The following is a 27,725-nucleotide window of genomic DNA, read 5'->3' as shown; positions in this document are numbered from 1 at the left end:
TTCAATTTATCTCTTAATTCTTTGATTGTAGAGCTGTCTTTTTCTGCCATTTTCATCCGCTCACCATTCTCTATATCATAGTTCATGAGATGTCTTTTAACCTCACTTTGCTGTTTCTGCATATACGGTTTCATGAAAAGAATGCGAATGCATTTTTGTGCAGCAGCAGTATAGACAAATGTCAATAAAATAAAATGAAAAAATGATGAGCACAGTGGGAAGCATTCAGGGAATGAGGCTAGTGTAACGTGCTCACATAGACAGAAATACCTACATCTTTGTTCCCCAAGTACATGACAAACATGTCAGGGGGGCTTGCGGCTGATCTCTGGAGGTACAGCGAAAGGGAGCTGTAGCCTTTCAGATCTTCAAGGTTGGCTGGAGGTCGCACCTCAACTCCAGACTCACCATTGAACTTCATGGGTATTCCGACCTAGAGGTGCCAGAGGAGGAAGGAGAAAACACAGGAATCTGTTAATGTTTATGGATATCATGATACCATGCACCATCACTCCCCTTCAACCCAGACATAAAACAGGAATGAATAAAATACTGACCTGGGCTGCTATGATAAATTAATAATAATGTTTAAATCTATGGCTCTCACGGGTGGATGGCAGGACGCCAGGTAGATTTTTGTGTGTGTGGTAAGGGCGAGGTAAGGGAATGTGGTGTGTGAGAGTGGCAAGATGCCAGGTAGGATCTTTTTCTAAGGGGGGGGGGGTGGACATGCACAGAGGGTGGTGTTGGAGGGTGGCTAGACTTCAGGGATTTTGTTTTGGGGTGTCAGGACGGTATTGCAGAGGATGCATGGGAAGGTTGGCTGGATGCCAGGTACTTTTTTTATATGTATTCCCAGGGGGTGGGGGTATATTGCCATGAGTAGGTCGTAGGACACCAGCTATTTTGTTTTATATTTAAATAGGAGAGGGCAATCTAATTACAAGGTTGGTAGAGTGGGTGGCAGGACATCAGATTATGCATGCCTTCCTTGTTACTACTCTACCCATGTGCTGCTCATTCGAGAAGGGGAGAGGGGGTGGGGACCTAAAAACAATAACCTTGTAGATGGGTAGCTATGAACAAAGAGGATGTTCTTCACCTTGAATTAAAACAAATGCAACTTCCCTTCTTGCAACTGTTGTCCAGTCGAACATTGCTTCACTTTTTTTTAATTATTTATAGTAACTATAATTCCTTTGGAAGCTGACCCCCAGCTTTAAGCAATAATTTCAAATTTGATATATAAGGAGTAGCTGGATTTGGTTGCATGGATTATGCCAAGACACATCAACAACAAACTTTCCTCTAAAAGACCATCGATGCGGCATGCAACATACCCTGTTGGCAGCATCTCGGGCTTGCTGTATGAGTTCCCTGATACGGTTCACATTCTCCGAGATATTTCCAATGGGCATCAGTTGGTTGATGCTCTCCATTTTGCTAAAAAGGTCTGGGAGCTTGTTGGTCAGCTTCGTCACTGTTGGAAATCAAACAAAGACCTTCATTGTGGCAGAGACCGCAAACAGAATACTGAATTGAGAAGACATCTACAAGCACTCCCAACTCCTTGCCTTGCCCTTTGGTCAAACTATCCAAAGCAATAGTGCTCTAAAGCTTACAAATAATTATCTTTGGCAACACAGGTCCTTGGGTAGAGGTCGTTTTTCAGTGGCACAGGCTGCTGAGCATTATATATTTTGCCAGAATTATTTTACTGCATGTTGTTGAAGACCCTCGGGGATACCACCCAATAATTACCCGTGGCAAAGCCAATAGGTCTAGCTTTGGCTGCTGATCCTTTGGCTTTAGCACTGTGTAATTTGTTTGTGAATGATTTTGTATGAACATATGCTTTGTATGAAAACAAGTATTATCTAAAAGCAGTATATATTTTATGTAAAACCAGACATTTCACCAGTAGTCCCTAGCACTATTTATTGTGCAGCTGTGCACGCTGAGGAAGAGCAAATGCCAGGCACTCACAGTCTGTTAAACTGAACAATTTTAGGAGCATAGGTTTTTCAAACACAAAAGCAGACGTCAACCTATAAAAATATATTAATGTACCTTAAGAATCGGAGACGTGAAGAGCCCGACCAAAGTACAACAATGGAAAATTGATACCATATACCAAAAGATGTTAATGTCTTCTACATTCCCAACCACTTACCTGAGTTGCCAGCGTCTTCTAGAATTTTGTTGAATGCAGCACTCTCAGTGGTGCCTATAGCGTCCCTCAGCTTATCCACATCTTCTTTTATGGGATTCAGCTCATTCAAGATGTTACTGGTAATGCCATTGGCCTTTTGCACATTTTTCTTGGCACTGTTGATCATTGTGTCTATGTCATCTGTGCACAAAAGTAGAGAAGATGAAGATGCAGCAAATAAGTATACTATAGTACATTAATGGAAAAAATTAGGGGGGAGGATGTGGCTTTTTGGCTAGAGTTGCCAACCTTGGAGCTGGGGAACCTGGTTCGAGCCTCGGCTCAGCATCCTGTGATTCTGGGCAAATCACGCAATGTTCCCGTGCCTACCAAAAATGAATGTGTCCTTGTGTAAGGTAACTGGTGGTCATGTAAAGCGCTCTAATACTTTCAGGTCAAGTTTGTGCTATATAAATCTGAAACAAAAAAAAGTCCAGATTAAAGCAAAAAGAAGGGCTACTAACCTCTGCGAATTCCATCCAGGTCACTCTTTACAGCATTGAGGTCTTTCAACATTCTGGTCTTCTTTTCTTCAGCATCAGTCAACCTGTCCTTTATGTCTTGAAGTTCTGGATTAACAGCTAAGAAAATAAAAATGTGAACGAAATGTAGTTATTTCTGAGTGAATGGGATTGTTTTCAGCATCTAATACACCCTAATGATTTAATCGCACATGTCTGAGTTCTTTTATTTTTATAATAGCGAAATCCATCCTAACAAATGTGTCAACATTGATATCGCTAAATGACCCCATAGCCTGAAATCCTAATGACCTCTCGAGATATTCCCATGCTATTTCCATTTACAGTGTTTTTTGTGACTCCATGTACATGTGATACTGTTTCTATTGGGAAATAGGTGAGAATGTATAAGGGTACGAATATACTGAAAGGTGCATTGTTCAATGAGTTTTCAATTCTGAATGCAGTAGCTGTTTTAGGATATATGCCCCAGCTCCTAGGGAATTATGGGTAGGAAAAACACGTTCTATTAATAACAGTACATTTAGTCTTAAGATTTCTGTTTCCAGTCCTTTGTGAACTCTTGTCATGTCCACCCTGAAGCAACTTCTCCATTTCTGAACCTATTTCTCTCACCTTCGTATTGCTTCAACAACAAATTTCCCCCAAAAGCAGATAAGCATTTATCAGACTTGGTTTGGGCCTGCAGACACTACTCACCATTGTCTGTGTTGACATACCTTGCAATGACTGTTGAGCGTTTTTAGCTTCAGCTAGCAGGGTGTCAGAGTCTGACTTCAGTGTCTTGGCTTTTCCGGCAAGATCTTCCCTCTCTACTGTCTAAAAATAGAGTAACACTGATTTGTCTCTGGGAAATGCCATACTTATCAATGCACGATGGTTATGAAAACACAAAGCTTCAAAATCCACCGTGAAGTCAATAAAATTGCTCAGATGTGTTGAAATGTTCTGCTTCAGGTTCACTAAATGATAATAATATCCAGTTATTTGCATGAGTGTTTACAGGTGGTAGTCGCCCCGCTAATTTTGAGGAACAATACTTATTTTTTTTGTCAGACATTTAGTTAGAGCAAGATAGACAAAGGAATAAGGAGGAAAAAGAAGGAGGAAGAAATGGATTGAAAAACATGAACAGTAGGAAAAGTATGGATGACAAAGAATATGTTAATGTTAATAGGATTTATAGAGCGCAAGCTTTAGATAAAGCAAGAGGGAGTGTAAGGTGGTGGAAGAAAGAGTCATGAGGTGAAATCATAGTTAGGCAGATTGGTTTTCAGCAACCCTGGTACATGGCACCCCAATGATGGGCTACTATCTAAAAATATAGACCCCATGCACTTAGGATGTTACTAATTAGGCATGTCTCATATAGAAAATATGTAAACAGAGGTTAGGGCTAGTCGCAGACAACACCTCATCACCTGTAACCCTTAAATAAAATATAGCTGACATGGAAAACATTGAGCAGAATACATTAAAACCCAGTATGATACAAGAATATTGTGGCATATATATCGTCTAGCAAACATATTGAGTCCTAAATATCATTTACAAAAATACCGTCCCCTTGGAGTTAATAATAAAAAATCTACTTCCAGTGAACCCAATATTTAGGCCATGATAATAATATCAGACAATATTCTTGGGTTTCACGTTAGCCAAGACCTTTTGAGTTTACTAAAATTATATGCATGATATACGTACCTAAATGGGCTTCCACCCAGCCTCTACATACACTGGACTGTTATTGTGTCCATCACATGTTTCTTACACCCGCTACAGCACGGGGCAGACGGTTAGCCCATGCCATTCAATGGTTAACTTCGCTGTGAGTCACTGTATTCTGCCCTTTCACAAAGATCACATCTACACACAAAGCAGTTCCTTTAAGTGCCAATGACTAGTATGACAATGTGCGCTTCCCCAAAAAATATCTGTGATTTTTTTACACTGATGACGCTCTGGCAGCTCCCCCAACAATAACGTTTTGCAAAAGTCATGGCAAAACAGAGCAAGCATTAACAAAGGCAAACGGCTGGTGGCCAATGCCCGACTTATTAGCTTTAGCCGAATGAAAATCATAATACTAATTATTTTAATTATGGATATTCTAATTATTAATCACCAGAGGAAAACTCTGCAAATTCCACCAAGTTGTCAAATGTAGCAATGGCTGTGCTTGTGCACAAACACCCTATCCTGGTTTCTTTCAGACATAATAGACTTGCGAATGAAATAAATTCTAATAAATCTCACTTAAGTGTTCACCTTTATCATAAAATATTAAAAGTGAGCTAAATACTGCATTTCTGCATGTTAGTGTAGAACCATGACATATGTAGGATCTTTTTGGGGAAGTGTGGATATAGGGGGACTCATACGGGTACCTCTGCTTAGTGGGACGGAGAGGGCACACCTGCAGAACTCCATCTAATTGGTACGAGAGAGCCTCTGTTGGTATTAATATAGTTGGAATTCATAGTCTTAGTGGAGAAAGGCTTCTTTGTTTTATCCCTCTCTGTTGCCCCTATGTTGCCCACTCTAAAAGCATGGCAGAGCAGTGACGTTTGGAAGGAATGGGATGTGTAAAGCGCATTTATGCAAAAAGGCAACAAAGTGCTGAAGCTGGTACAGGAAAAGAACATCCGCTACAACCAGAGAGCTGCCACCACGGGAGGGAGAAGGGCCAGGGTTTCAATTGCTTTCGGAAGGCTACAAAGGAGTCCAAGCTTGCTATGTGAGTAGGCAGAGTGTTCCACAGTACAGCTGCTGCTATCATAAAGGAGCGGCCGCCCTACCTGACTTTCCGGATTCTCTGAATGATTACCTTCCTAAAAGAAGATGACCTACGCTGTCTTTTTGGGTTATACAATAAAATGCTGTTCTCAGACACACCGGCCCTTGATGATAAAGATACAGAAATACCATGCAACGAGCTTTCTATGTCACAGGCAGCCAGTGGAGGGAGCACATGCCTTCCCTAACTGTGAGTTGTTTGGAAACATTCAGAACCAGGCAAGCAGCTGCATTCTGAATGACCTGCAGTCTGTTAAGCGAAGACTTATTGATGTTTAAGTATGAAGCGTTGACATAATCTAGGCACAATGTGATTAAAGCAATGACCACTGTGTAGTATCCTGCATATGTATTGTAATGGATTTTCCACCACCTGTTCAGCTAGTGCCTGTGCTCTGAACTCAATAGAGAGTCCGGATGAGCCTCGGAATATTGGGACACAGAGAGGTGAAGTGACAGTTAGGCATGGGCTGAGCAGCAGACAGGCTGCTCCTGGTGGGAATCTCTTTCAGAACTTACCTACTTGTTATCTACTTGAATAAAGCATCTTTAAATACTACCTTCATGCGTGGAACTCCTTACTACACACTGCTATTCTGAGCTCAGCCGGAATAAGTGGAAGACCTTTTTTAGACTTCTAATGATACAAAAATAATAACTCATGGTTGTATTGACCTGGGCGTCCAAGGTAAGAGAGTTATCAAATATAACCCCTAATATTTTATCAGAGGCCACTCAAGTAGGTAAAGCACCAGACGTCTCATGCCACCAACATTTCCCCCTCAGAGGCCAGGGGTCGCAAAGGAAGTGCCAGGAGTAGAAGGGAGCAAGCCAGTGGACACAGCTGCGACCGCAGACTACTCCCAAATGACGTCCATGACAGTGTCTGATGTTAGGCTTGACACTCACTCTTAAAGCATTTCCGGCTGCATCCGTTGCCTTTGTGGCAGCTTCCTCTGCTGCATTGACAGCTTTCACAATGTCCTCGTAGGCGTTGGCAGCGTCGATTGCGCATCGTACCAGCTCGTCACTACTTGTGTTCTTCTTAATTCTGTAAAAAGGCAAATACATGAAAGATGTTCAAATAATATTCAGCACTGTACAGTATATCTCCACTGATACAGCATTTTATTTGTGTGGTTTTGGAGAGCATGACCATAAGCACAGCACTTTAATGAAATAGCGGCAAAAAGCTTCTACTACAGTTACTTTCAACCTTTCAAAATAGCCATGATAAGGACAATGTTCTGCAGCTTCATGACTTGACCAGTGGCCACATTCTTCTTTCAGGGAATCTACAGAAATAGAATCCATTTTCTTTTAAATCGTTTTATTGAGGCTTCCTTGCCATATGCAACTAAATAGCAGACAACAACCAAAACAATTTGTTTCATCACCACCCCTGCCCCCTGGTAGAAAAGAATCAATTGTGACAGTGTACAACAGTGCACCTGTAGGGTCCCACTATAATTTTGTCCCTTCTCCTTTTTGAGTGTGGCAGTATATGACACTACTTCCCCGTGTATTAACTTTTTAAGGGCTTCCCATAAAGTGAGCTCTGATGAAACCAATCCCCTGATGGTCTCCAGGAACTCGTCTAGATCCCCTCATAGCCACTCCTCAAAGCTATCATCCGAGAGAAGCCAGGAACTCAGGAGCCAATTTAACCACCATCCCCCTTCTTAAAAGTAAAAACTAATTAGATAGGAGAGTGATCAGACAGGCATCTGGGAAGAATGGAGGTGTGTATGATCTCCAGTAGCAGGCCAGCCGGAGCTAGAAAGGAGTCTAGTCTTGTATGCGAACGACGTAGATAGGAAAGGTATGTGTTTATTTTGGACATGCATAATGTGCTAAATATCACAGAGGCTCATAGACTGTACCCATTTCCCCAGGGATGTGCTAGTGGAGTCCCGTCTGGCATCAATGGGGGAATAAAAAAGACCATATCATGTGTTCAGTCATATCTTCCTATAGCAGATCCGAGAGCACCCGGAGTGTGTCAGCCATTAACAAGGGTTGGCCGTAGACCCTAGAAATAGTCCATGACCTATCTTCAACCACACCAATAATCACCACCCAATGGCCCTGTGGATCAGTGGTGCCGCTCTTCAGTTCAAAGGGGAAGTCTGCTGAGGAATCGTCAATTTCTGCCTAAGAGAATGTGTCTCTTGCAGGAGCAAAATGTCTGGGGCCCATTTTTCACGTTCAAGTATATGATCTTAAATGCTGAATATGTTATGCTAAGAGGTATGTTTGTGTGCATGTAGGGCTGAAGACCATGGGAAATAAACAAGAGGGATGAGCCACATATTTACCCATGAGCAAAAGTATACTAACTCACCCAACTACCCCCCACACCCAACACTCCTAAAAATTAAGTATGTATTGCCAGTGAAATGAAAACATAGTAACCAACAATAAGGATTGGGTACAATGCCATTGTGCATGCATTGCTTTACAAAAGAAAGATGATGGCAGGCAGCATATGAACCAGTAAGGAGGGTGGGTTCACTCCAGTACGATGCAGGACAATACTATCCCCTGGGGGTCCAGGATTGGAACCAGGTTGTGAAAAATTGCTCAGGTTTGGTGCCCTCAAGCTCCTTCAGGACCCCCACTAGGCACAGGTTGTTTCTCCTCGAGCGCCCTCCATATTCTCAGCCCACTGCTTCAGGATTACTGTGGTCCCTCCCAAGTAAGACAACTCCTTTTTTGGGGTGGCAACCTCGTCCTCCACCATAGGGACCCTAGTTTCGACTTCCTTGGTGTAGTCAGCTAGAGACCAGAGATCCTGCTGTAGTAGGGCCACCTCCACCCAACTCTGCCAATCTGGGTCTCCAGTGCCAATATAGGGGCACATTATGATGGAGGATTTTCCGCATCTTCCGGGCCGGCGGAAGCCACCGCCGGCCCGGAGGATGCGGAAAATCCTCTGCGGACCCACCAAAGACCCACCGCCACATTAGGATGGCCGGTGGGTCCTGGTTTAGGTCTGCTGCTTTTCTGCCGTGGTTGGCTTACAACCGCGGCGGAAAAGACCTAATATGGTGGCGGTGTCTCTCAGACACCGCCAGCCATATTAGGATGTCTGATTTTCAATGCCTTTACACGGTGGCATGTCCGCCGTGCAAAGGCATACAGATTCTTGTTTAGGGGTGCAGGGGGGTGGGGGTGCACATGGGGGGTACCTATGGTACCCCCCTGCATTTGCGTGCACAGAGCGGCAGGCACCGCGCGGTGCCTGCCGCTTTGTGCATGCAAATGCACAGCTTTCATTCTTAACATTGCAGCGGGTGCTGCTTGAAGCAGCACCTGCCGCAATGTTAATAATAGCAGATGTGACCGCCAGGGTGGCGGTCACATCCTAATTGCACAGGAGGGAACTCCGCAGGCCATGCGGAGGTTCCCTTCTCCTCTATGATCGCGGACGGACTCAAGTTCGTCCGCGATCATAATGACCCCCTTAGTGTCTTCAGTGGACTGAATGATTACAGCACATGTAGTGGCCCCTTCTGATCCTTGGGTGGGGGTGCAGGGATATCTTTGTCTCTGCCACCTTTAAGGGCCATTGGGGTCTTTCCGTATTTGTCAATCATCCCCACGTTCGAGGAGAGAGGGGCCTTGTCTTTGCCCATGTAGGTTGCCCAGGCATGGAGCCAGTAAGGGAGGGGCCATGGCAGTTGTCATAGAGCAGACCTGGGGGTATGCACCCCATCACTTAGATCTGTGAGGCAGGCCCCATTCCCAACTATCGAGGACTCTGAAGGATGCAAGATGGGAGGGCAGCGATGAGGGAGACGAGGCCACTGACCTCCAATGCAGCCCAGTAAATCCTCACACCAGCTCTGCTCCTTGGGGTCCAGTCATCAGCCCATAGGCCTCTGAGTCACTCAGTAGGCCCCAAAATTCATTCTTCAGAAGAGCAGGAGGCCTAGAGTCTTGTGGCCATAAGAAGCTCCTCGACCTTGTTGCAGCCAACAGTACACACAAGATCCAAGGGGAAACCAAGGGGGTGCTCTCAGGCCAGGAGCAGCCCATCACACTAAGTAGGCCACAGGCTGGGCCTCCCGGGATCACATGCAATCAATCGTGCCATCACCAAAGGGGCCTGCCACATCCCTGGATAGCTTTGTTGAAGGCATGAGAGCGCCGCCACACAAGCTACCACTGCCTGCTGGAACCCACTGTGGCTCTTCTGCATGCCGCCGGGCCCCCGCAGATGCAGTCCTTCCCTGCTTTTGGTTCATCACCCAACCACCACCTGCCTAGAAAGCATCGCTAGCAGTGCGGACCACAGCCCAGCAGTGCAGTGGGACCTGTGCTGTTCAGTACTAAATTGGTTTTCGTGATTGTTCTAGATTGATATTGACTGGGCAGGAACCAGTCAAAATCGAACAATTTGTTACTACATACTGCTTTGAATGATATTTTGTGGTAATTTGGTCTACCTGGAAAAGAGTTTAAACAACAAAAAAGTGCAAAGCAGTGTCTTACCCATCTTGTCCTCAATTTCTCTTGTCTAATTAACAACTTTAGATGTCTTGAAACCGCAGCAACAGTGCCATCTTTCCGCACATACGATTTGGCTGGAGCAGTACACTCAGGCAGGCACAATGAATGCACAAATGTTGGAATTTTCTAAATATTATGGCATTGTATAAGCACGAGAGTTGCTGCAAACCCCATTGTTTGTGGCACTCCGTTTTATTTTTCCTTCCACAAAATAGTAAAGTCTATGCTATCATACGGCTTTATAGCTCGCTGCTTAGGGCTAGTCCGGTTGTTAAAGTCCCTGACCCAGAGTTATAGGCCCAAGCCACAGATGAGTGCCTGTAAAGAGGGAGAGGACCTTTAACAAATGTATAGCCCGAGGCACAAGGGCTATAAGGCTGTTAGAAGATTCCACCCACTGAGGGTAGAATGTTTTAAATTGAAAAGGGAGAAACAGAAAGATAAACATTGGAATATTGGAGCAAAAGGTCCATACCAGCCAATATAAGCCCTGAGCCATTCCATTGTCTTGAATGGATCTCTCAACATTCCAGTGTTCTAATATAACCTAAGAGCCAGCAGTAGTGGGCTCTACTGTCCATTAAAGGCCCGCTCTAGAGTTAAAGGCCTGAGCCAAAAGCGAGGCCTTTTAACAAGGAAGTGGTCCTTTAATGGTCGGGAGAACCCCCTACAGAGGGCTCTAAGGCTATTAGAACATTCTGCCCTAGAGGGCAGAATATCTGAATTTGCTAAACAAAGGTCTCACAGAGTCCGAGGGGGTTGGATTGTTGATGCTTTGGGCTTCCCTCAGCCTATAGAGGCTCGGAGCACTCCATTGTCTTTAATGGTGCGCTCAACATTCCAATGGTCCAACTATTTTTGAGATCTGTGTGGATGTTGTTGGTGGGTTGGTGACTGGGGTACACATGCAATCCCACAGGGAAACAAGCGTCAGCAAACGTGTGCAGAATTCAGCTTGAATAGAGTGTATTCAACACAATGAGACTGGGAGACTGGAATGTGCTTACTCCTCCAGCTGCTTTGCCAGGTTTTGTAGTTCTTCTGCGTGCTCCTCCGCTCTCACCACCAGTGGCTCTTTGCCTGCGGACTGGGATAGCGTCTTCACTTTCTCACTCAGTTCCTGTTTTGCACCATCTAGCTGAGCAGCTAGCTTTTCATATTCCTGTGTTGAGAAAAAAAAGGTTACTGATCTCGTGTGGTCGTTTAATTTTTTTTTTCAGAAAAAAAAATTGAATGAAAAAATGACTTTTTAGATTTGTGAGCAAGTGGCTGCCCAAGGGTGTCCTCACGAGATTACGCAATGCCTATCTTACGAGATCTCAATAAGAAGAGGATAGAGAAAAGAAGAGTTTTAGGGCCCGATGTACAAAAGTATTTCACAAAATCAATTACATTTTAGTATTTCCTAACCCCCTTCTGTGATTCGGAAATGGCTATCCGAGCTGCAACAGAGGTTTATTGCTCATTCCAAATCGCAGTTAAAAAGGGGCGCTCCTCCTAGTTGTGAATTGTTGTATGATGTGTCAATGGTTTGGGACTTGTAAAGGTGAAGCTGTGTCCATTGGACAGCTTCCTCTTTAGGACTGCGTCAGAGGCCCGAGGACATGCAAGCAGCAGTCCCAGAGACTAAAGCTGCAGAAGGTACAATGGAGAATGGGAGCAAGGAATATCTTATGGGAAGATTGGAAAGACAGAAATACGTCACTGTGACGGGGCATTTGCAAGGCAGGAGAGGGAGAGCAAGGGAAGGTATGGAGCAGCACTGCCTATTTAGAAAGTGTAACCTGTCAGAGCGGGGTGGAGATCAGGTGCGAGGGAAGAAAGACTGACCAATACTAGGGTTGGTGAGGTTTACATTTATGAAAATATTAGCCATGTTTATTGATATATTGCCTAAGAAAATGAAACCTTCCCTTAGAAATGGATATTTGCAGATCTTTTTCCGAGGAGGCTGCCATCTGTGAAGTCAATTGCACAATAATGAGCAAGAGTTTGGAGGCACATGCATGCTTTTCGGTCTCCATTTTGTTGTGAGCATTATTACATTGTCAGGAGCTGTGTTTTTTTCCTGCCCACATAGTTGGCGCAGGCAGCTTCTCTGCACAACATATGGAGGGTTGTCTTAGAAGGAGCAGCCAGGATGCTTGTTTAGTTACCACATCCATTTCATAACTGGGCACTTCATAGAGGTTTCTGACCGGAGGCGACTATCGCCAGTGATGAGGGGGTTTGTAGTGAAATGGAGAGCTCACCCTTCACACTGACGACAAATGCAAGCCATCTCCCAATCAGTCGTCTTGCACCCAGATGTTTATCCAGACAGTCACTCGCTTTTCCCATGTGTCTAATAGTGGCGGGAATCAAGGAATTAGCCTCAGCTGTGCGTCGTGGTTCTGACCACTTTAACAATGGAGAAGGGGGGCCTGGGACCGGGAAAAGCAAGGATGTGCTAGCTCGAGCTATTGCTTGGGAGCATGAGGGAATAACAGCATTCACAGAGGACCTAATGGCATGGTAGTGGGCCTCTAAGCACCGGCACATGACTGGTGGAAGTAAGGGACGATGTGATTGGCCCAAGTGAATGAGTCTCTGGGAATGGAATTTTTCATTTGTGAGCCTCGATCTCTGGCGCCCCAATACCTCTTTGCTCGTTTCCAACATCCTAAGAAGCCGGTTGGTCTGGGTTAAGGTGGATTCTGCATCGCGCAGGTGATCAGAGACGTCTTGCTGCTGTTTGCTAATCTCCTTCACTCTTTTCTGAAACATAAATGGAAAAAAATGCAACGTTTTCTTAATTTTCTTTCTTTTCATATAGACAGAACGAATGTTAAGTCCATCTCAAAACCAGGGAAAGAAGAATACACATTTTTGAAGGTTTCTCTTAGAGACATGACCCCCTCCAGTCTGTAGAGGCAGTGTGAGCAGGATGCAGTGAATAGGGATGTGAAGAGCTGTGAATAAAGAGATCCCCAAACGCTACATGGATCTGCCTGCTGCTTATGAAGACAATACTCCTATGGAAGACTATCTGGAGCTCACCTGACCACCATCCTGTACCTTTAACATCATACCCAGAAGCCCTAAACCTCGCGCTTCAGAACGACCAGCGTCCCCTAATTGTCTCTGGCTCACATTTTACAAATGATTTCGGCAACTGCATTGCTTGATGTGCAGCATGTTTGCAACTATAACAGGAGGAATGGAGTAACCATCATTTGCTGCAATTGAGTCCCATATATTTAATAAGAGAACAAAGAAGGAAATTCTATGTTCTCTTGATTTTGTTTTGAAAAGCTGTGTTAGGGAGGGAGGTTTGGGAAACATTTATTATCAGCTGTGCTATAAAGTGGATCTTATATTGTTACGTTCTTTTCATACGTCATTAAATTGAAACGATTTGGTATTAGCCAATCCCAGGCCTCGTTGGTCTTCTGCCTTTGTATGCGACAGTTCCCTTAGCATTACAACGAGAGGCACCTGTATCGGCCTAGCATGCCTGTGTCACCTTAACTTTTTGTGTGATGCCTAACTTTGGCTCATACTTTTAATGATTCATTGAGACCGATTAACAAAAGAGGGATAAATTGCCCTGCTACAAACAGGTGCAGATGTATTTCTTTTAGTAAATCACAGATTCCCAGTAGTACTCCAGGAAAGTCGCATCCGGCATAGGTTTCCAGACTTACTACGAATAAATGTTTTCTGGGCTGCCATTTCCCCAATGCACAGAACTGTGCATAGTGTGCATCTCTGTCCCAGGTCTATGCTGCTCTGCCCCAACATTCCCTCCAAGTTTGCAGATTCCCCTCACTCCCTGGAAATGCCCTTTACACCCGTCAGGAATCTCTCTGAGATCTTGAGAGGTGGAAATTAAGCCAGGTCATTTCCGGCTAAACCATTACTTTTTCGGTTAAATAATAAATACTACCAGATAAAACGAAAGTAGACCAGACTCACAAAGGCCTTTTCCGTTGATAAACGTTCAGCCTTGAATATTGGCGTGAGCCTTGGTCAAGGGACAAATCCCTTCGAAAAAAGCCATCAAAGGGGGAGAATGTAGACGACGGGAGTTCTTCGCCTTTTGATGCTTCTTTCTGCCCGTAAAACATTTTTAATGAGAGGACACGCAGCATAAAGCTATTTGCTACCTCTCCCCGGTGGAAAATATGTCTCAATAAAATATCTAAATATTAGGTAAAATTGTTTTTATTTTAAAATTATACTCAATAGGTATGCAGTCCTAAAAATACTGGGCAAAATTACAGGGGTATGAGTATGGCAGACTTCCAGCTCTACTGTAAAGCCACACAATTATTGGTTATTAATTACTGGTTAATGGGTGGGTGAGATGACCTCGTCTATCACAATGAACTCTCTCCTAGTACTCTGATGAGGATTCTATATGATGACCCAAACCCCAGTGACAAACCGACAACCTAAGGTTACCAGGGTGATCCTCTGGAACTGGAGGGTGGTATACCAGGGCATGGGCTGGGGGACATGGCTGACGTGCCATACCCAGCTATGGCAGGGTTGCTGCCTTACACACACACTGCCCTACTGCATGGTTTTGCAAAACGCATAGGATCCGCATTACAACCTTCGGGACATCTGTGAAGGTTGCCACAGTTCACTCCTTCTAAGACCTCCAGACACACTTTTCCCTCTCAGGTACACAATTCCATAAGTACCTCCAGCTGTGACACGCCCTCCAGCCCTATACATCTCAGAACTCCACTCTTCCTGAACATGGCCCTCTCGAGGCCAAGCTGTTGCGTGGCAGACTGGGGAAGCAAGGTATCTCCAAAATCTACAGCACATTGGTGATAAACGCCTCTCACAGTTTCCAATCCCTGAGGCAGAAGTGGGAGGGATTGCTAGGGCGACTAGATGACATGGAATGGACTAGGGTGCAACTGGCCCCCTGAGAAATAGGAATATCATTGAGGCTTAGGCTCATACACCTTAACTACCTCCACACCACCTATCTGACTCCACTTCGGCTTTGGCAGACAGGCAGGATCCTGACACCGAAACATCCTCAATGCCCATGCCCTAGCTCTGATTTCTATCAGGTGCGTGGCCATGCCCTCTCATTAGATCCTACTGGCAACATATTATAGCTCTTCTGACCCAATTACTGGAGACCCTTCTCACCCTTGCACCCGCACTGGCACTCTTGGGCATTCTTGATGAGATTGGGAATAGTCGCAAAGACCGATATCTGCTCGGACTGGCCACAGCTATTGCAAAATGAGACATAGCTTGGAGATTGGACACACTGCCCACCACCACTGAGTGGCAAAGGGGAATAGACTGGTGTGCATGAATGGAAAAACCTATATACACCACCAGAGGCTGCCCCCAGAAACTCTCCCTGACAAGGAGCAAATGGATGCATTACTATGGACGAGGCAGTTAAATCTCTCATATGATGAACTGTGTATGTCCAGTGGGTCAGATTGAGGCGTATGGGATGTAGGTGCGCTTACCTGTTCCGCTTGTCTTTATTGTGCTGTTTGTAACCAGAACTTAATAAAATTGTTTACAAAAATTAAATGCTGGGCAAAGTACAGAAATCAAGGGGGTGAACATTACTATGCAACCCCAATACAACAAAAAAGGAATTTAACAAGTTTCCTACTTTGATATTTTGCTACACTTTGTGTTGCATTTAGGAAATACAGTTCGTGTTTTAGTGCCCTAAATTATAACTTAAAAGTATAACCAAAGAACTGGAATGTCTGTTATTGAAAACAACACGTGAGTGTTTGGACAATACATGGAGAGTAGCAGCCAGCGTAAAATGGAATGACTTAACTGACAGTAAAAATCAATTCACCTTCTGAAAAGAAGAAAAAATGTAAACACATTTCCTTCAGTCAGGTAGTCATTTGTTCTGCTGAGGTAACTAATAGATTACAGCCGTTGCTAGCCAGGAGGTGGTCACTGTATGGACATGCGTTTCTTAAATCTGCATCAGTAATATAAAGAGTGGATGCCCTGTAAGGATGGTGCAAATTCTACATCAATAACCTTTCAGTAAACCAAGGAAAGACCAAGGTCGTCATCTTTGGGACCTACCATCAGAAAAAGAAAGCACAATGGCATATGTGCAACGTGCAAATTAAGACGGCGGAGTCAAACAATTACCTAGAGGTCTGACTAACAAAACGGGCTAAGGCGAATGCCCACTTGAAACATCAGAGCACCAAGGCTTACAGGGTCATACATCTACTCAAGCAACTAAACCACCACCTGATCAGTCCGACTGCAGGCCCAATACCGAAGGTTTTTAGAGTGAAATTTCTACCAGCAATCAGCTATGGCCACCAGGCCTTTCCAGGGTCACATCATGCTTGCTTAAATTTAGCACAATCTAAAGCATATAAAACAGTGCTTCAAATTGCAAGGTCAGCCAGGAATGCAAGGTTAAGGCTGGAGCTCGGTGTGGCGAGGCCGGACTTGATGTGCCAGGGGTCCTTTATAAAACTCTATTTCAGGATTTTAAGGGTCCCAGCTCATACACTAAAACACCAACTAAGATCTACCTTCGAAGAGCCATGTACACTCTGGCACACTGCCCTTGATAAAGCGATAAAAACATTGAATATAGTGTAAGAGAGCATATCGAGGCTGGAAATTCCTATGAACACATGGAAAAGAGTCATAAATAAACAAGTGAGTGAAATTTCATTTGACCTGGACTGTAAATACCTCTGTTCAAGTCCACACTTAGACCCGCTGAATAGTTCTTACACGGCAGGCAAAGCCCAGGCTTACTTAAGTGACGCTCTTACTCTACCAGCCCGAAGTAAAACTCTGTCCATGAGATTAATCACCTTAGGAATTGCGGGCTTTAACCCTGCATGGGCCCGAAGGGGGGAAGCCACAAACTGTAGACTCTGCCCATACAAGAGGGAATCATGGCTGCACCTTTTATGCTGCTGCTCCAATCTCATCAATGAACAAAGGCGACTATTGCGCCCGATTTGTACCATCAATGGAATAAAATCCTGTAGCGAAGCATCGGCCATGTGCTTTTCCAAGTCCAGCACGATGACCTTAGCAAGAATGGGGAAATGTGTCCACCACAACAGGACTGCCTTAAAAACAGCAAACAAACGAAATAAAACTCTGAAGAAGTACATTATAATTTCAGTGAAAGACTGTTGAGGGGGTCTCCATCGTGCATTGATGCCTTTTTGCACTTCCAGCATTCCCCCCAAGGAAAGCGTCTCACTGGATAATAGATCAGAGGTCAATGGGAAGGAGTCACAGCTTTATAATGCTACCCATCCTCACAGAACAACGCGGGATTCTGGATTGCCACCAAAGCCACACCTCCATAATTATAAACCATGGGGAAGATTGATTGTGGTGGATTTGGGGAGGGGCGGGTAATCCTTTTATCAAAAATTGTTTTAAATTTCTCGCACAAACAACAGTTTTTAACCATTTCTTTAGCCGTATCAAGTTGATAACTATTACTGTAATGATTTTAATAATTGTAGTGAATAATAAATACAAAATTCAGCATGTTTCTTACATGTCCCAAAGACCATGAATGCCAAAACTTAAAAAAACAGAATAGTTTCCTCTTAGTCCATTTTCGGCATGGACTACAATAGTCTTGCCATTAATGGTGCGAAAGTGCCAGCTATTGAATCAATAGCTTCTAAAACACCCACCAGAGTGTAGAGAAGGGGTAAGGTGGCATGTGGCTGCCAGTAAAATCAAACACCAAGTCTGCATGAAGATTTCTGTTGGCTATAACCAATGCTTAGAATCCAACAACTAACACACACCTGTGAGAAGAGAAGAGGCATACCATTGCACAACAGGAGGGAGAACGTTAGAAAGGCCTGGAGTGGGACAGAATCTGACGCAACCTGCTCGGAGTTCATTGCAGTTTGTGGAGAGTTTGGACTTTGTGACACTCTCAATAAAAGAGCCTTGTTCAATGTGCCAGTCTACATAATAGAGCCTTGTTAAATATGCCAATCTACGTAATAGAGCCCTATTTACTGTGCCACGACAGGAGGATAAAAGTTAGATTGAGCCATGTTAACCCATGACAGAAGCTAATTCTTTTGATTTCGTGAGCCAAGCTTCAAAATACCTTACAGTGATTTAATGTTTAGGGTAAAAATGAATATCAAGTGCTGTGAAGCAGTTATATAGACAATACAGAAAAGTTAATCATGTGAGTGGCGGCTCTTCAATGAGCACTGGTTTTGAAGGCCTTTTTGCCTTCTGCAGAGTAGTTGTGCCATCTCCTGTCCTCTAATTTGTACACTGTTCTGTGACATTGACAACACATATTTTGTGATACATTGGACATGTCAGAAATAGTTCACAGGAAATGCTTTAATAACTTTTTATTGTTCGTCATATCTGGTGACCTTAAGCATCTTAAACACCTATTCTTTATGCTTAAGTGACGTCTTCCTTATCTCCATCTTTTTTGCGACAGTCATTGCTGTTTTATGACAGCAAAATAGGTATATTGATTTCTATTACCAATAAAGAGCACCTTGGAGGGGGCAGTGAGGACACTGACATTTAGAAAGGAGCTCCATTTTTGTAGGAAAAAAAGATCATCTTATCATTGAAGTATCAGACAATGCGACATCTCTCTGATAATTATGAAATGTTTACTGTTATCATAGCTTCTTCTTTTTTTACATGTTTTGTTTTTTATGCATTGCCTTATATAGTGTGAGCTCAACAGGAAAAAGTGCTGTTTAATTGGGGTAGAGATTTACAATGGAAATTGGTGTACACGTTATTTGTAGCAGCAGACAGATACAGTGATGGAACAGAAGGCCTCCAATATGCAGGGTTGGAAAGCTTACAAGATAGAGGTGTGACAAAAGCACACTGCAGGCACACCAGGTCACATTTGAAACATATCAGAGGCACAGGGGCGGTAGTGTGAGTGCCTTCACTACTACCATCAGAACAAGGGGTCTCTCTGAGTGTGATCACTGTTCCTGTTTCTTCTGCTGAATAGTGTTGCAGAAAAGGGCCAATAACATCTGGCATCTGCACTAATCACACCATGGGCATAGACCCCCCGCCCCCTAGTGCCCCTTACTTTGGGCTCGATTTGCAGAAAAGTTAAAAAAAACCACACCCACCGATTGACAACTTTGATGATTACAGATGTTTACATTTTAGGAATTCTCGAGTTTTCCAAAGTACAACTAAGCGTGTGTCAGTCGCAGGTTTCCAGGTGTACTCCTGGAAAAGGTTTGTGAATCTGCACTTGTGACTCCGGAGAGGCAATTGCGCAAGCACCATTATGCGCAGTGCACAGCTGCCTATGGGGAAATGACTGCATGTGTGCAATGACATTTTTTACATTTCTTTTTCCTTGGGGAAAATATGTTCCCCTGTGGGGGGCCTCTCTCTCTCTACACTCGTGCCAATTCGCGGTGTCCTTTTCCAAACCCATTTTCATCACAGAAAGGGATTTACTCCTGTCTTTGACAGAAGTACATTTCTGAACATTTCAAGGGTGGAAATGGGCCAGAGAGATGTTAATGAAAATCCTCAGATGGTGTCCCCAAACCAGGCCATGCGTGTGTGCGCAGCACGCTGAATGTAAAGATGCCAGATGCTTTTTAGAATGAGGCCCTTGCTGCCTGCCACAACACCTGGGATGCGCACTCGCACCCGCGTGACGCAGTGGTCAGGACAATCATCGTGCACGCGAAGCTCCTGGGGGCAGCAGGTGCGCTGATCCGGTCTGTCAGCGCGCGCACTCACGCATTCACGGCGGATTTACCTTCACGTCCTCCAGCTGCGCTGCGTTGTCTCGGTTGACGTTCTTCGCCTCGTTGGTTCGGCCGGTGGCCTCGCTCAGAGACTCGCGCAGGTCGCTCATCTTCGCCTCGTACTCGTCCAGGGCCTCCCGCACGCCGTTTGCCAGGTTCTTGTTATCCGCGTGCTGCCCGGCCAGCGCCAGCTTCACGCGGCTCAGGACTGTGGGAGACAAACACACCTGGTCGGATCACAGGACCTTGGTAACAGCAAGCACTGGCAACGCCAACAGGCCTACCTCCATTCATGTGTGTGCATTAAGTGTAAAATACAGGAAGTGAGGCAAACAGACTTTTAGCACTGCACTGTATGGCATTCTTTGCGAGGACAGGACAGACACACAGACAATGAAGCTGTACTCGAGGGGACTTCTTGTTACATGAAATGCTGCGTTTCATGTTTCTCTTTTGACCATCTTACTACTGGTATTACCAAAGGGCTACTTTGCTTTTTACCAAACCTAATGACTACACAGTACCTGCAGCGACAGAGATGTACAGAATGTCTTGATTAAATGGACTTTTTTTTCTTTTTGTAAGAGCTTTATTCTTCCTATTATTTCACAACCATAATGCAACAGTGGTAATTCATATAGAGCAGGCAACATTGAACAGAATTTTCCAGCAATACAACAGGAATAGTACAGCTTTAGTGATGCCTCCTCGTCCTTTTTACAATTTTCCCATTATCATGAGAGGAGTGCATTTCAATCATCACTTCTGACACGTGTCTACCCATTTGTTAATCTTCCAAGCTCACACCCTACCTGCTCTCTTTTATACCATTGATAACTTATACCCAGTCCTTTAACTCCTCAGCCACTTGAGAAGTTTCCAGATACTGTTCCCTAAACCAGTTTACTTTCCTGTAGTCACTGGTCCTCTCCAGAGCGTCAGCCCCACCTGTCCACCGCAGTCAGGTTTCGGTAAAGTCTATCACGCCACGGACATTACTGCCCACTTATGAGATCCTTCGTTATTTTTCGTCTATTCTGTGTTTTTGATGTGGATTTCCTCTGCTGTAGACCTTTCCACTAAAGCCACGATAGGCCTGGAAAAAGGCGCAATATTTATCCACCCAATATATTCCTGCACCACTGAGTTCATAATTTGAGTGTGATAATGAGCACCCAATAAGGATTACTGTCTGAAAATCGGGACACAGCATGTGGATATTGATACTCACCACACCGAAATTCACATGCCACTTTATTTGGAAATGCAAAGGGAAACCAAATTGCTAGCCTTCAGGAAATAACTTAAAACCTGGTTATTCAACTGTTCATTTCATTTCATAGACTGGGCATTTTCCCACCGATATATCTGAGGAGGTTTTACCTCTTGAAATGTATCTGGGGCAATATGTTCAGGGGTGGAGGGCAGTGTTTATCACCCAAACAGGAGTAACTGCAGATGCCACAAAAAATCTGACTGACAGTAATCGGGGTTTAAGTTTCATACCCACTAAATGTTCTGTTTATGAAAAGGAGCATTCTAGCAACTGTTTCGTGACCCCATGATTCGTTAGTGAACAGAGAGAGACAGTGGCCCCTTCGAAACAGAAAGCCTGTGGTACTGGCCCTGGGAACTGGATGAGACTTCTTTTAAATCCACTGAAAACTGAAATCTTAGTTATAGCTAATGTTGTAAGCAGAGCTGACACGATGCACGTGAATAGATGTATGCAACACTTATTATAGGGCAAGGAAAGTCCTAGGACTTTATATCAGGTGGCTTCCTGTGCCTCAATGGGGACGTTCTCGCGTGGTTATGGGACTAGTAAACACACTTTCTCTCCAGTGTTTTCAGTGCTTAATTTGAGGTGGTTTCTGGTGACTTTATTGTCAACACCGGCACTTATTACAGTCTGCCTGGCGCAGTTTATCTGATTTAGAGATGAGTACCACAACCATTGTTTGTTAATTCAATATACATCAAAGATGACTAATAATACCTTCCGCTCAAGTCATTCTTATAGCTTTTCATTGATTGACTGATGGTGTGAAACTTATTCTTTCAGCTGAGACAGATGCCAAGATATGTTCATACAGAATATGCAAGATATTCCGTACATTTTGAACAATAATGTTACATTTTAGGCATTTTTTATATCAGATTTTGTAAAACAAAAAAATGGTTGTTTCCTCAATTTTGCCACCACAAGAATATCTGTGATGTCAGCACACTCATTGCAGAATGTCATAGTGCTCATTATTTAAAGTAGTTTGTATTGCACACAATTCGTACTGTATTGTCTCTAGAACTAATCAAAGCAAGGGAAGGAGTCAGTGAGTGTTGCCTGCCACCTGCAACAATGTTTTATTGCAATATGTATTTTGAGATGGACAGGACTTAAAAGTTGTTGGACAGCAAAGTAGAGTCCACCCAACCGAAGATAGGGTTGTCAGGGAGGCAATGACTGGCATTTGTTATGTCTCTGACTGACGTAGCTATAGTTTGCTGTTCGTTTGCAGTGATTTGGTATTTTGGAATACAAAATCAGCAACACCCTTTGAGATCAGGACTGATGCACCACGCGAGTGCCCCCCGGAAGCTTGCACAGAAACTAACAAGATGCAGTTGACCCGAAAAGGAAATCAGTACAAAAAAACCACTGCAGGTGTTGCCACCTCACTTATACACAGTTCTCTATTAAAAATACACACAGAAAGCTAGCCCTTTCCAAGTATTAGCAGGATTGTTGCCATTTTTCTCTGGCATATAATTAGTCTTTGTCATAAAAGGGAAACTCCAAGGCCTGACTAGAGCTGGGGTGGCGGTGCACTTACTCGCTCGGGCCTCCTCTCTCTCCTTGTCGGCGTTTCTTTGCTGCTTGTTAAATTTGCGGTTCCGCATTTCATTCATCATCCGCTCGACTTCCGACATTTTGCAGGCGGGGTCACCGGAGGGCAAGGAACCGGAGTTTGTTCTTATCTCATCCATCAGAACTAAAAGAAGAAAGGACCATTCAAATGGAAACCAGCGCCCACATTCAGAGACCATTTTGTACATTCTGGTTAATATAACCAAGGTCTATGGCGTCCAAAGCAGCAGAAAACATGCACACTATTAAATGTTTTAGCAATTTCTTTATCAATTTTAATATTTTCCTAATAGTTTAAAATGACGAAGACATTCTGGGCCTATTGGGTATGTCTAATCTAACTGCAATATAAAAGTTACTTCTGGAAACAATATACCTGAAGTCTTCTGTATGCTGGTGCATCTGTAGATATTAATATTAATATAATGAAATACTTCCACATTAAATCAAAATTTGGATCCGAAAGTTTTAAATCTAGTTTCAGCTAAGAAAGTTGTTTACATTCCAATTCAAACGTTTGGAGTCTCGTAGTCTAGGTGAGGGCCACACTTGGCAGCCAAATCATCCCTGGCAAGTTTCTCCGAATAGCCCCTGCCTGGCCCCAGAAGGCTGTAAACGCTTGCTTGCTGCTTTTGTTACTGAGGGTGATATTGCAGCATTTCTACAAAACAGGCCCCGAGTAGCAAAGCTGTTGCAAAACCAGCCCCCAACCTTCCAGCCTCCAGGGGAACCGCCCGATGGCCGGTACGGCCAGTCCGGGCCTGGACTGGGTCAGACTACTATGGCTAGATCCAACAATGCAAGAAGCATGTTCCAAACATTGGCTAGGCTCCTTCTATACCACATACATTGGTACAGGGAAGGTATGGGTTAAGGAGGATGGAGGCAAAGGCTCTCAAACAACACATTTTACAAGCGCCTATTTAGTAAATTGAATCTCATTGCTTGACACTTCTCTTGCTCAATTGCACCTAGCTTACTGGGGGTAATAGAGTTTGCATACTGTTTTTTCTAGGTTCATCCACTGCCACCAACCTGTCTAACTCTGATGCTCTGTCCTACCGACTGCGCCCTCTGTCCGTCCGGGTTCAAAACCCGTTTGACGACCATGTTTAATTTCAGGAGCTTCTTTCATGATTTAACGGGAGCGCTCCGCAAAAACGCGGTCCATCCACATTATCGCCCTGGTACTGCTTTCACAAGTCAGGCCTGTGGCCCGAGGTGGGCCCGGATCAGCTCCTGCCGAGTGGCAGGAAGGTGATCCTAAAAACTGGAGGGGCATCAGGGGGACGGAGAGACAAACCCAGTGGGAGCCAAAAAGATAATTAAAATAAGAAAAAATGTACTTACCTGTGTTTCAATCCCTGTGTTTTCTTCATTCTTCTGGCGTCAGCAAGAGCCAGGGCACCTCATGGAGCCTCAAACAACCCCCAGCTGCAAATCCTGACGCTCCTCTCATGCTACAGATGAGCAGCATGAGAGCAGAACCAGGATTGGCTGGTGCGGGCTGCCTCAACACTCCAGTTGGCCCAGGAGGCATGTGCCTGCTCTCCACCCAGCATTCTGAGACAGCTAGGTGGAGAGGATTACACTGCATATGTCAGGCTGCCCGTCAAAAGATGGCCGGTCAAAGTGTTCACCAGGACAGTGCGGCTCTCTCCTGAGAATGTTGCGCTAATAGAGGTAAGGGAGACGCCTCTAATCATCTAGCTCGAATTACATGCACTTCTTAATAATTAGTGGGAACATTCATAGAAATAGGAAGAGCTTTCAGAATGAGAATGTTGAGCAAAAAAGGAGCACACCAAAGAGGAAGGGGTTCCTAGTACTGGAAGGTTAGAAACAGTGCTTAATTTGAGTCAGGTGTTTAGAGTGGGCCCATTTTTGAGATTTATCACTTATGTTTCCTTATAAGACTTTAACTCAGAGCAAGTAAGAGAAAGACGTGAAAGGAGGAAAGAAGGAGGCATTGTAAGATGGAAAACACTGACAAAGGGAGAAAGCAGTGAGGAAGAACAACATGCAAAAGTGAAATAAAGAGGCATTTGGGACGGGCTGGTGGATTAAGGCTTGAGGTGCAATCGAGAGTGTTCAGCCTTGGTACTTGGCAGACAAGCGTTCAAAAGTGCTGGTTGTGGGTGCCTGAGCAAAACTTTGGGCCATGGCACTTATTCTTTTACAACTTAAGCACAGGAAAGGGTATTCAAAGGTGCAGGAGGGGGAATAGGATGTAACAAGGGAGAGTTACCGTGGACCAACTCCCATCAGAAGATAAAGGAAAATGATACAAAATCAGAGGTATATTAGAAAAAAAGAGGATAAAAGAGGATTAGATGAATTAGAAGCAGAGCTTAAGCCAGAAGGAGTTACCAACCTTCTGTGTAAAAAAAGACATCAAACCAAATGTACATTAGCACCAAGTTATTTGAGGGTAGTGTAAGATAACTTTGCCTGAGCCACACCAAAGTGGACCTCTCTACTTGGAAACCACGTCACACAGTGCATGGCACATCAAGTTGGATAATTCTAAAACATAAAAACCCATTTTTCAGGTCAACCGTTATATGTCGTCTGTTGTCATGAACCAGTTAGGCATTAACGAGCATCCTGCTGTAGTCTCACCACCATTGCCTTCTCGGGCTCCTTTCTTTTTGTGAGCGGTCAGGTGTAAGAAGAAGTCTTTTCTCTGTCTCTGAGTGCCTCTATCCTCTGTTTCTATAAATGGGGATGATTCCTTTAGGGGAACAGGGGCTTGAATCGAAAATATACTTGTCACAAAACACAATTGCCCCATTCACCATAAATTACAAAATTATTTTTCTCACAGTAGTCCCTTTTATTGACTCTGTATGTATTCAAATGATTTTACTTTTTCTTTTTCTATTCTTTTATCGCATTTCCAATTTTCCTCTTCACTTTACATATAATACATTAACAATATTTACAACATTTATACTGTACATTTATATACATAGGAATTATGTCTCCTTGTGTACATTTAAAGAAACACAACTGTTTACTATAAAGATACCGAGGGTGAGAATAGAAACAGTACCCAGCGTCACCAACAAGGCGGATTGGAAGTTTGTCCTACAACATTGTAAACACAGCCCTGAGGAAGACCTTGACAAAAACAAAAGTGCAGGTCCCACAACGACAAGGTCGAAACGCGTCGGCGATATTTACTGGTCATAAAGTTTAAGAAAAGTTCAAATAAAAGTTAGATATTGTGACTAACGGATGGCATGAAAAAGATATATTTTTCTGCTACAAACATGAAGAGTTAAACCAAAAGACAAACTGCTTAGACCATATGAGTTAGGACCATCACTGATTAGTGTGGATAGGATCAAGAAAAAGTTATACCTTGACATCCCAAAGTCAGTAGGACACTGTGTATAGTAAACAGTTGTGTTTCTTTAAATGTACACAAGGAGACATAATTCCTATGTATATAAATGTACAGTATAAATGTTGTAAATATTGTTAATGTATTATATGTAAAGTGAAGAGGAAAATTGGAAATGCGATAAAAGAATAGAAAAAGAAAAAGTAAAATCATTTGAATACATACAGAGTCAATAAAAGGGACTACTGTGAGAAAAATAATTTTGTAATTTATGGTGTCAGGGGCAATTGTGTTTTGTGACAAGTCTATCCTCTGTTTCTTCATTGTGATGTTGCCACTGCACTAAAGCAATTACAGCCAGTGTTGGACACAATGGCGCCTTTCAGGGAGCCTTTGCATGCTTATTTCACCTTCAGGTTCAAGCGAGACTCAGGTTCTTAAACATCATTTTGTCCTTGTAAAACCAATGCCCACCAGTGTCCGCTTAGAAATTGCCTCGTCTGCACAAAGTCTCCAAAAAGAGCAGCCTGCGATCATTGGCACCCACCTCTTCCACCAGCTGGCAGAGTCTGCAGTACCACAGACATCTGCAGGCACCAACCTGCACCACACTGATTAGGAGGCATCAGCCATGACCAATATACACCAATATTACAATGTTGTTCTGTCATGCTGCCTCGCTGGGGTCTCCTTCTAGAGGCTGGACAAACCCAAAGCGCCCATACGGGAGCCTAACAGTCATAGCAGTGTATGGAGCCCAGGCAAAAAGGGCTGCACTGGTTGGTGCCAGGCTTCAGCCCCGACCTCAAGTTCAGACAAGGTGTCAGCATCAAGCGCTTAAGACCTTGAGCCATTTTGCTAGCTTGAAGTGCCTTAGAAAGTAAAAGAAGAATCAAGGAATTGTTTCTATTGACTCTAATCTTCGAGATCAAGGCTGGTCAACATACAGTAGGTGCAGGTGGGTTGAATACATGTCAGATATTAAGGGAAGGACCAAGACTTAGTCCCATAAAGCTGATCTCTTTCTGTAGTGGCATAGTGGGTGAAAACATTGAACTAGAATGTGACCTGAAAAATTGGCAATGACTGAGACTACAAGCATTTCACCCATCACTGTGGTGTTTTTCTCAGATATCCAGGACAACCACTCTGTGAATGTTTTCTACTTGCTGTCACTGTATGAAAATGTATTTCATGTTGATATCCTGAAAACAATAGACCTGAGATCAGGGAAATGATTTGTTTCCTGGTACTGTGGCTTTTCAACTTGAAGTCAAGCACAAACAGGGCATTAATAATAACTAGAAGAAAAAGGCATGAGATCCTCCAAGGTAAGCTGGGAGTCACAGTACCTCAGTGCTAAAAACTCAAAGTTGCGTGAGATACATTTTATCAGGACTTTCCCCTCATTACAGTGCAAACAAAGGTAATCATTACATTTCAAGCTCACAAAAGCCTGTCTCTCAAATTGAAGTTATGATAACAATGAAGTCATCTTCACTTACACCACCTCAAGCTTTTTTTCTGCTATTCTGATCGTTTATGGGTTTTCGATCAGAAATGTAAGCATGTGCTGCATAGTTTTGAAACATGACATATTTTTTGCCTTGTGTTACACTCCCTAATTCACTGGCGGATATGTTGAAGCTTATCCTGGTCTTCAGCATCCATATTAGGAGTTCTGGACAGATGAAAAGGCAGTCCCCACTCCGCCTGGATA

General features: G+C 43.8%; 1 protein-coding gene across 1 annotated transcript in view; it reads right to left on the bottom strand.

Annotated features, from left to right (window-relative positions):
* LAMA3 (laminin subunit alpha 3) overlaps positions 1 to 27,725 on the bottom strand; it is a 1,118,674-nt gene that overhangs the window by 67,818 nt on the left and 1,023,131 nt on the right. Inside the window, exons 51-60 of the mRNA XM_086917979.1 lie at positions 22,622 to 22,780; positions 19,799 to 19,995; positions 12,646 to 12,762; positions 11,013 to 11,167; positions 6,400 to 6,541; positions 3,414 to 3,513; positions 2,677 to 2,793; positions 2,174 to 2,353; positions 1,341 to 1,480; positions 275 to 433 (exon numbers count right to left, since the gene is read on the bottom strand). Coding sequence (XP_086774105.1) covers positions 275 to 433; positions 1,341 to 1,480; positions 2,174 to 2,353; positions 2,677 to 2,793; positions 3,414 to 3,513; positions 6,400 to 6,541; positions 11,013 to 11,167; positions 12,646 to 12,762; positions 19,799 to 19,995; positions 22,622 to 22,780 — 1,466 coding nt within the window. The remainder of the gene's footprint in view (positions 1 to 274; positions 434 to 1,340; positions 1,481 to 2,173; positions 2,354 to 2,676; positions 2,794 to 3,413; positions 3,514 to 6,399; positions 6,542 to 11,012; positions 11,168 to 12,645; positions 12,763 to 19,798; positions 19,996 to 22,621; positions 22,781 to 27,725) is intronic.

The sequence above is a fragment of the Lissotriton vulgaris genome, chromosome 4_1 (genome assembly GCF_964263255.1).
Source record: "Lissotriton vulgaris chromosome 4_1, aLisVul1.2, whole genome shotgun sequence".
Classification (NCBI taxonomy): domain Eukaryota; kingdom Metazoa; phylum Chordata; class Amphibia; order Caudata; family Salamandridae; genus Lissotriton; species Lissotriton vulgaris.
This window is presented reverse-complemented; position numbering and strand designations above follow the sequence as displayed.